Source organism: Triticum urartu, chromosome 2A, assembly GCF_056163025.1.
Source record: "Triticum urartu cultivar PI428250 chromosome 2A, HENAU_Tu73, whole genome shotgun sequence".
Taxonomy (NCBI): Eukaryota; Viridiplantae; Streptophyta; class Magnoliopsida; order Poales; family Poaceae; genus Triticum; species Triticum urartu.
Genome location: NC_141874.1, coordinates 234,043,326 through 234,053,732, shown reverse-complemented (window position 1 = coordinate 234,053,732; position 10,407 = coordinate 234,043,326). Strand labels below are relative to the sequence as shown.

Genomic DNA, 10,407 nt, shown 5'->3' with positions numbered 1-10,407 from the left:
GGACAAAACAAGTCACCTGTTACGGGATCATACAATTCAAAAAAGAAAACAGAGAGAAAGTTATACTTATTAAACAGCTGGATGTCAAAAACCATTTCCCAATTTGTGACATGCCTCCGTTTCCATGATTCCATCACATTGTAATGTACTCCTTCCGTCCCATAATGTAAGACGATTTTTGACATTAGATGAAGGAGTATACGGTTACACATGCACAACTGATGATGAATAAACCTGCTAAAGTATCCTACTACAACACATACCTTTTTTACTGGAATGATTTCATTGCATAACTGAAACTAAAATTATATGGTAAGCCAATCATGTCAAACAACATAATTCAAATTGAGAAATGGCAGTCTAGACTCAAGAGCTGACCAATGAGTAAATACGTCCTATTTCACACTGAATGCATTGCTTTCATTGAGCAAAATGCTTATGGATCATCGTCATAGCTCTGCATTTTTCTTGAGTTAATACATACAGCATGAATTATACATACAATTTTACACGCTAAAATGCTATCACTTTGAAATAAAGCCTACCCTTGCAATTATAAGGAAAGGAAAAGGGCGAAAAAGAGTATAAGAAGGTTTTAGTCCACTACCCTCCACAAACTCCTTATCGGCGAGCGAGATGGGACAGAGGCGAAAGGCTTCACCCCGACGACGGCGACGAGGGGAAGACGTCCTTGACGGCAGACGCGGCGGTAAGGTAGTTGAGAGTGTTGCGGAGCGTGTCCCGCTCCCGTCGCAGCCGCGCGGCGGTGTCCTCAAGCTCGAGCAGCGCCTGCTGCTCCCTGGGCGCGCCCTCGAAGGTGTTGCCCACGTAGAAGGAGAATGGGGTGGGGAAGAGGCCCCGGCGCAGGTCCCCGACCTCCTTCTCGGGCTTGCCGTTGAGGCGGTTGGCGATGCGTATGACGTCGCGCATGAGCGCCTCGACCTCGACGGCGAGCGCCTCAGCGTCCTCCCCAGGGGAGGGCGTCTCCGCGGGCGGGCGGTCCTCGAGCCACTGCACGGCGGCGACGAGGTAAGGCTTGTTGCGGACTATGCGGGCGACGCGGAACCGCTCCTGGCCCTTGCAGATGAGGAAGAAGCGGTCGTCAGCGAGGCGCTCGTGCTTGACGACCTCCCCGACGCAGCCGACGTCGGAGGCTCCGTCGGAGCCGGCGAAGACGACGCCGAAGCGGAGGTCGGTGTCGAGCACGGTGTGCATCATGATACGGTAGCGGAACTCGAAGATATGCAGCGCGTGGGTCGCGTCCGGGAAGAGCACGAGCGGGAGAGGGAACAGAGGGAGCTCCACAAGGCCATCGTCGGGCTCGGACGGGTACTGGTCGGGCGACGGCGACGGCGACGACCCGGGCCCTGACGCGGCGAGGCGGCCTCGGCGGCGGTGGCCAGAGGCGTGGAGGCGAGGCGCTGTGCGGAATGCGTGGGCGGGGGAGAAAGGGTGGCGGGAGGCGGCGAGGTGGGGATGGGGGCGCGGGGAGGGGAGGATTTGGGGGAGGAGAGCCATTGGGGAGCGGAGGGATCTTTTCCCCACGGTGGTGAGGAGGGGAACGTGTGGATTTGGGGGAGGTGATTTTTCAGGGGTTTTGTTGTTATGGCCGGGGAAGAAGGGTGTGGGGTCTACGGGCAGAGACAGGGTTAATATGAGTCTTGTGCGGTGTGGTTATGGCGTAGAGGAGAACACGTGGGGGCTTATCCGTCTGGAGGAGCTCGGGCTCGGAGTGGGACACCGTTTTCTTTTCTTTTTTTGTTCATCTTAGTTTTTCTTTTATTTTGAGAGAAAATGCTTTGACATGGTATTTTTTGGTATAGTTAAGTTCGGCCTGCTAAAGACGGCAATGGGCACCCACTACCCACGAATCCTGCGGTAAAAATCCTATTAGAATAAGAGTTTGGAAAAAATAAATATCCATGATCATATGTATATACATATTAGGGTAAGGGTTTGTATTATTTATTATCCACTCCTCATTTTTATAAACATGTGCTCATATTTAGCAAGCTCGATATTCTCTTAGCGACAAGTGAGATCAAAAAGCATCTACAGTAGGCGCCTCAAACTCTACCATGCGTCCCGGCGGATGACCTGGTTAGTTACCGGTAAAAAAACGACAAAACGGTCACTCGAAACGGGCCTCAAATGTCAAAGCTGATCAACACCCCTCATATTCATCCTAAATATGGGGCAAATATGAGGAGGCCCGAACGCGTCCGCCACGTTCGACTGACGGCACGACCCCCACAAAAAGTGAACCAAATCCCCTTCCGACCTACCCCTTTGCACTTGCTCCTTGGCGCCAGACGTTTGCTAGCTCCACCGTCACCCTTGCACTGGACTGCACCTTGTCCTCTATGAGTTCGACACATTATGATTCAAAAAGAGCCGGGCAGCCATCAATGTTCTGTTTGTGAACGATATAGACCATGACTTATTAATCTTCTCTATGATAAGCAGAGAAGATTAATAGTGACAATCTATATCCTTGGCAAACGGTGCAATGATGACCGAAGCTTATTGCTTCTGGACGACGCGGCTATTTAAGTCGGTCACCTCGCCTTGCCTTGCGCGGCGAGGTGAGACTAAACCCTGAAACCCATTGACCCAATACATGTTGGAAATATGCCCTAGAGGCAATAATAAATTAGTTATTATTATATTTCCTTGTTCATGATAATCGTTTATTATCCATGCTATAATTGTATTGATAGGAAACTCAGATACATGTGTGGATACATAGACAACACCATGTCCCTAGTGAGCCTCTAGTTGACTAGCTCGTTGATCAATAGATGGTTACGTTTCCTGACCATGGACATTGGATGTCGTTGATAACGGGATCACATCATTAGGAGAATGATGTGATGGACAAGACCCAATCCTAAGCCTAGCACAAAGATCGTGTAGTTCGTATGCTAAAGCTTTTATAATGTCAAGTATCATTTCCTTAGACCATGAGATTGTGCAACTCCCGGATACCGTAGGAATGCTTTGGGTGTATCAAACGTCACAACGTAACTGGGTGACTATAAAGGTGCATTACAGGTATCTCCGAAAGTGTCTGTTGGGTTGGCACGAATCAAGACTGGGATTTGTCACTCCGTGTAAGCGGAGAGGTATCTCTTGGCCCACTCGGTAGGACATCATCATATGCGCAATGTGACCAAGGAGTTGATCACGGGATGATGTGTTACGAAACGAGTAAAGAGACTTGCCGGTAACGAGATTGAACTAGGTATTGGATTCCAACGATCGAATCTCGGGCAAGTAACATACCGATAGACAAAGGGAATTGTATACGGGATTGATTGAGTCCTTGACATCGTGGTTCATCCGATGAGATCATCGTGGAACATGTGGGAGCCATCATGGGTATCCAGATCCCGCTGTTGGTTATTGACCGGAGAACGTCTCGGTCATGTCTGCATGTCTCCCGAACCCGTAGGGTCTACACACTTAAGGTTCGATGACGCTAGGGTTATAAAGGTAGCTTGTATGTGGTTACCGAATGTTGTTCGGAGTCCCGGATGAGATCCCGGACGTCACGAGGAGTTCCGGAATGGTCCGGAGGTAAAGATTTATATATAGGAAGTCCTGTTTCGGCCATCGGGACAAGTTTCGGGGTCATCGGTATTGTACCGGGACCACCGGAAGGGTCCCGGGGGCCCACCGGGTGGGACCACCTACCCCGGGGGGCCACATGGGCTGTAGGGGGTGCGCCTTGGCCTACATGGGCCAAGGGCACCAGCCCCAAGAGGCCCATGCGCCTGGGGAAACCCTAAGGAAGAGTCCCAAGGAGGGAAGGCACCTCCTAGGTGCCTTGGGGGGGAGGGAAACCTCCCCTGGCCGCCGCCCCCTATGAGATTGGATCTCCTAGGGCTGGCGCACCCCCCCTTGGGCTCCCTATATATAGTGAGGGTAGGAGGGCCTCTAGATACACCCCTTATGCCTTTGGTGCAGCCCTCCCTCTCTCCCAAGTTCTTCTCCTCTCCCGTGGTGCTTGGCGAAGCCCTGCAGGATTGCCACGCTCCTCCATCACCACCACGCCGTTGTGCTGCTGCTGGATGAAGTCTTCCTCAACCTCTCCCTCTCTCCTTGCTGGATCAAGGCATGGGAGACGTCACCGGGCTGTACGTGTGTTGAACGCGGAGGTGCCGTCCGTTCGGCACTAGGATCATCGGTGATCTGAATCACGACGAGTACGACTCCATCAACCCCGTTCACTTGAACACTTCCGCTTAGCGATCTACAAGGGTATGTAGATGCAGTCTCCTTCCCCTCGTTGCTAGTCTCTCTATAGATAGATCTTGGTGACACGTAGGAAAATTTTGAATTTCTGCTACGTTCCCCAACAATACACATGTGAAAATCTTAAGTACGAGCAATTTATTTGGTGTTTGTAACAGCCCTACCGGCCCAACACGGACTAAAGATCCAAAAAGATCGACGTATATGTGTTTGCATGCATTAGGTGTTTTGGAAATAGGGTTTGTAGTTATAAATGGCGAAATTTAAGGCCCACCCGATCATTGTTCGCAGGAGCATACGTGGACGTTTGAGGGCCCAAATTTGCTAGTTGTGGCTGTAGATGTTCTAAGCTTGGGGGAGCTGATATGTTCATTTTGCATCACTGTTTTTATTATACTTTTTTTCTTTATAGTCGATATTTTGCACATTATAGCTTGATTATAATGCCTTTTCCCCTTCAATTTGCATGAACTACACGGAAAAGGGAATTAGCACAAAGATGAAAACCATGAGCAAAATAATGGCAATGAACAAAGGAATTTTCTGGAGCTCAATAAATTGCCAAAAAAATTACAAGAAAAACTTTAGGAGAAAATACACAGTTAGCCGCATGGGGGCCCACATGCATCGCCTCCCGACGTGACACCCCTTGATCTTAGTTTTTCTTTAATTTTGAGAAAATGCTTTGACATGTTTTCTTTGGCACAATTAAATTCGGCCGGCTAAAAATGGCAATGGGGTAAAAACCGTATTAGGATAAGAGCTTGGGAAAAATAAATATCCACGATCATATTTACCTACTAGGGTAAGGGTTCGTATTATTTATTATCCACTCTTCACTTCATAAACATGTGGTCATATTTGGCAAGTTCGGTATTCTCTTAGCGACAAGTGACATCTAAGAGCATCTACAATCAGGCGCCTCAAACCCTCCCATCCGCCCGGGCGGATGCCCTGGACAGTGAGCGATAAAAAAAGCCACGTCCGACAAATGGCACGCCCCCACAAAAAGTGAACCAAATCCCCTTCTAACCTACTCCTTTTCACTTGCTTCTCCGCGTAGGACGTCTACTATCTCCGTCGTTACCCTTGCACTAGACTGCACCTTGCCCTCTGTGTGTTCAACACGTTGTGATTTAAAAAGAGCCGACAACCATCAATGTTCCATGTGTTAAGGATATAGACCATGACTATTAGTCTTCTCTATGATAAGCAGAGAAGATTAATAGTGAGAGTCTATATCATTTGCAAACGGTGCAATGATGATTGAAGCTTATTTCTTTTGGATGATGTTGTTATTTAAGTTGGTCACCTCGCCTCGCACAGCGAGATGGGACTAAACTCTGAAACTCGCCGACCCAATATGGATGTGAAAATCTTAAGTACGAGTAATTTATTTGGTGTTTGTAACAGCCACGCCAGCCTAACAAGGACTACACATTCAAAATGATCGACATGCATGTATTTGCATGTATTAGGTGTTTTGGAAATAGGGTTTGTAGTTGTAAATGGCAAAATTTGAGGCCCTCCCAGTCACTGTCCGCGGACGTTTGAGGACCCATTCGTAGGTTGCGGCTATAGATGTTCTAAGCCTGGGGGAGCTGATATGTTCATTTGCAACATTGTTTTTCATTATAATTTTTCTTTATAGTCGATATTATCCACATTATAACTCAATTATACATCCTTTTCCCTTCAATTTGCATGCGCTACACGGAGAAGGGAATTAGCACAGAGATGAAAAACATGAGCAAAATAATGGTAGTGAACAAAGGAATCTTCCGGAGCTCAATAAATTGCCAAAAAAATACAAAAAAAACTTTAGGAGAAAAGATACACTTAGTCGTGTGGGACCCACATGCACCGCCTCCCGACGTGACGCCCTCTGCCCTATATTTTCAATCCCCTTGAAAAACTCTAAGGGGGTTTTGTTGGAAATATGCCCTAGAGCCAATAATATTTGTATTATTATATTTTCATATTCATAATTAAAGAGTTTATATTCTATGTTATAACTGCTATGATCCTGGAATATGCGATTTAGTGGAAAACTCATATACACGTCTGCAATGATAAATGGTTAAATAAAAGGTTCCTATTCTTGCCTCTGGGACTAGCTCAAGTGTTGTTTGTGATCACGTTTTCCAGATCTTAGTATATCGTTAAGTGTAACAATAGTCCTAAAACAACATTGAGATTATGAAGTGTTGTTTGTGATCGCGTTTTCCAGATCTTAGTATATCGTTAAGTGTAACGATAGTCCTAAAACAACATTGAGATTATGAAGTTAGAAGAACCATCATATTGGATCGATCCAAACTTGTCCGTTATGAATTGAGTTAATATCTTTTGTATTCAATTGTAATAACATGGAGTGTTAATGTTGATTTTGCTCCTTAGACCATGAGAGTATCATAGTCACTTCTTATCGTACGGTGGATTTTGGTATTACTCAAACGTCACCCGTAAGATGTTGATCATAATGACAACTTGTAGGCTCATCGGAAAGTTTGACAAGGGACTAGATAGCTCGAGAGTGGGGTTTGATCTTCCAAGGACAAAGAGATATTCTTAAGGCCCTCTCGGTGTGACGGCATACAACATCATATTGGCCAGATACAGGTCACTTCGTCATAGGGATGCCGGAACACAATAACGAGAAAGAAGAACAAAACCGGTAACGAGGATAATGGTATAGTGAGCATGTGATGACTTAGGAGGATACCGGTGAATCCCGGGTTTTATGAGGTATCGCGAAGCAAAGGTAACATCACATGATAACCAAAGGTTCAGTCGAGTATCATTCGTGTGCACATAGGGATCAATATGGACGTCCACGGTTCCACTATCGGTCATTGAACGAAGGGGTTTCGTTCATGTCTATGAGTTGCGGAACCTACGGGGTCACAAGATTAAGGCAATCATGATTTGCTGAGTGTTAGTACGACGGGAGTGATGAGAATATATTCATGCTGTTTCATTAATATTCAGAATAGTTTCGAGAGGATCCGGAATCGTTTCGGGGTCACTGAAAGGGTTTCAGAGAGTATCGGGTAATACCAGGTATTACCGATAATTAATATATAGGTGGAAAATGTTTGCAGGGATGTTAAATTATATATAAAAGGGTCTGAAAATATTTAGAACACTTTTATTTTTAATTTAATATCAACAGGCCTAAAAAGGTGGTGGAAGGCAACTTGGGTGTAACACCCCGGATGTAACTTTCCCTATTTGTACTCCAACTCTTGCCGTTTCCGGCGTTAAGTTATATTTATTATCTCGGGTTCGGGTTTTTGTCTCTGTGTGTTGTTGTCGTTGTCATGCATCTCATATCATGTCATCATGTGCATTGCATTTGCATACGTGTTCGTCTCTTGCATTCGAGCATTTTCCCCGTTGTCCGTTTTGCATTCCGGCGCTTCGTTCTCCTCCGGTGGCCATTTCTAGCTTTCTTTCGTGTGTGGGGATTAAATATTTCCGGATTGGACCGAGACTTGCCAAGCGGCCTTGGTTTACTACCGGTAGACCGCCTGTCAAGTTTCGTATCATTTGGACTTCGTTTGATACTCCAATGGTTAACCGAGGGACCGAAAAGGCCTCGTGTGTGTTGCAGCCCAACACCCCTCCAATTTGGCCCAAAACCCACCAAACTCTGCTCCATCATCTAGAACGTTCGATCACGATCGCGTGGCCGAAAACCTCACCTCATTTGGACTCTCCTAGCTCCCTCTATGCCTATTTAAACACCCCCCGATTTTCGGATCTCCTCCTACCTCCGAAACCCTAATTTTCCACCGCGCGCCGCCGGACATTGTCCGCCCGGGGCGGACACACCGCCGCCAGCCAACCGCCTCCTGCCACGTGGTCGCCGCCACCTCGCCGCCGCGGCCCGGGGAGCCCAGAGCCCAGGAGACGCGTATGAGCTCAAGTGGGAGTTCGACGAAGACTCTCAACGTTACTATGTTTCCTTTCCCGATGATCAGTAGTGGTGCCCAGTTGGGGGTGATTGGGACCGTGTCGCATGTCGGGTTCTCTTTTATTTTGGCGCCGTAGTCGAGCCATGAGTGTTTGGATGATGTAATGTTATTTATGTACTTGATTGACGTGGCGAGTGTAAGCCAACTATGTTACCTCCCCTTTATGATTTATATTACATGGGATGTTGTGAAGATTGCCTAACTTGCGACATATGCCTTCAATGCGATTATGCCTCTAAGTCGTGCCTCGACACGTGGGAGATATAGTCACATCGAGGGTGTTACAAGTTGGTAATCAGAGCCATCCCCGACCTTAGGAGCCCCATTGCTTGATCGTTTTTAGCGGCCGAGTTGTGTCTAGAAAAATGTTTTGAGTCTTTTAGGAATTATATATCGGAGAGATTAGGAATTCTTTTTACTTCCTAGTCTCCTCATCGCTCTGGTAAGGCATCCTGACGTAGAGTTTTGACTCTTCTCTTCTCAAATTTCACTAATTTTTTTTAGGATCACGCGGGTATCTTGGAATCGTTCCGATGGTTTTATGATGAGAACATTGTCTTGGTGCCTCCTGTCAGGGGTTTAGTGGAAGTGTCCCGGGGAGTTGAGCTCTGAGGTGTTGTCATCATAATTTTATCGTTGCAGTTCTGGAATACCTGAGTTTAGTACGCCGACATTGAAAATCTCTTTTATGCAGTTCGTTGGTGAGATAACCTCGACGCCACCCAGTACTGGGGCGGGAGTTCGGGAGTATCGCCATAACTTGTATAACGGATGCTTTTCGAAGGTTGAGGTAGATGGTTTCCGAAGGTTTCTTGGTTATGTGTTGAAGGATGGATACAGCTGGATGTAGGATTTGCTAGTTTGGGTGAGATATTATGCTTCCCCTGTATCCCCAACACCTGATTGCATAACCGGAAAGGTTTGGGAGTTTCATAGGTGGGAATTCTAGTAGCTCTAGTTCTTCTTCCACGGATATTGGTTTGAGATGGGGATTTCATACCGATTATTCGTTCTTGATCCGTACCTCGTTGATTTATTTCTCTACCTTAATTCTACATGGCTTCTGAAAGTGCAACTATCCCTAGGTGGTTTTGGTAATTCATAACAACATATAGCTCATTGAGCTAATGCTATTCCAAGATGACTATTTCAGGAAAGCTCAATGATTGGCATGGCATGGATGTGAAAGTGGAACCCTCAAAATGCTAAGGACAAAGGATTGGCTCAAGCTCAAAAGCTCAAGACTCTTCATTTTATATTTTAGTGATCCAAGATCACATTGAGTCTTTAGGAAAAGCCAATACTATCAAGGAGGGATGAGGTGTTGCTTAATGAGCCTTTTGCTTCATGTGCTTAGTGATATGCTCCAAAACCCTCAACTACTTTCCCATATCCACATATGACCTAAACCCTAAGCCAAACTCGGTCCTACCGATTCTTTCTATCCGGCGCCACCGAGTTTCACTTGTCATAAGCCACTGCCAAACCCTAGCAATTCGGTTCTACCGATAGGGATCTCGGTCTCACCGAGATGGGATTGCAAACTCTCTGTTTCCCTTTCGTAACTTTTCGGTCTCACCGAAAGAGCGAATCGGTCCCACCGAGATTGCAATGTAAACTCTTTGTTTCCCTTTTGTAACTTTTCGGTCTCACCGAAAGAGCAAATCGGTCCCATCGAGTTTGCCTGACCAACTCTCTGGTTAGCTTATTACCAAACTCGGTCTCACCGAGTTTGTGTAATCGGTCTCACCGAGATTACGTTATGCCCAAACCCTAACCATATCGGTCCTACCGAGTTGCATGTCAGTCCCACCGAAAATCTCTAACGGTCACTAGGTTTACCTTTTCGGTCCGACCGAGTTTGTTGATTCGGTCCCACCGAGATTGGAAAACTGTGTGTAACGGTTGGATTTTGTGTGGAGGCTATATATACCCCTCCACCTCCTCTTCATTCATGGAGAGAGACATCAGAACACATACACAATTCCAACTCATATGTTCTGAGAGAGAACCACCTACTCATGTGTTGAGACCAAGATATTCCATTCCTACCATATGAATCTTGATCTCTAGCCTTCCCCAAGTTGCTTTCCACTCAAATCTTCTTTCCACAAAATCCAAATCCTATGAGAGAGAGTTGAGTGTTGGGGAGACTATCATTTGAAGCACA

The 10,407-nt window shown here is 46.4% G+C and overlaps 1 protein-coding gene across 1 annotated transcript; it reads right to left on the bottom strand.

Moving 5' to 3' along the window:
- Positions 1–398: 398 nt before the first annotated feature.
- Positions 399–1,558, bottom strand: LOC125537069 (uncharacterized). Its single transcript, XM_048700361.2, has one exon. It carries the CDS (start codon positions 1,516–1,518, stop codon positions 658–660), a length of 861 nt encoding a protein of 286 aa, XP_048556318.2. The 5' UTR covers positions 1,519–1,558; the 3' UTR covers positions 399–657.
- Between the last annotated feature and the right edge of the window lie 8,849 nt (positions 1,559–10,407).

Bases quoted from the DNA above. Each gene is read 5' to 3' on its own strand.
- LOC125537069 (XM_048700361.2), bottom strand. From the start codon at position 1,518: ATGGCTCTCCTCCCCCAAATCCTCCCCTCCCCGCGCCCCCATCCCCAC.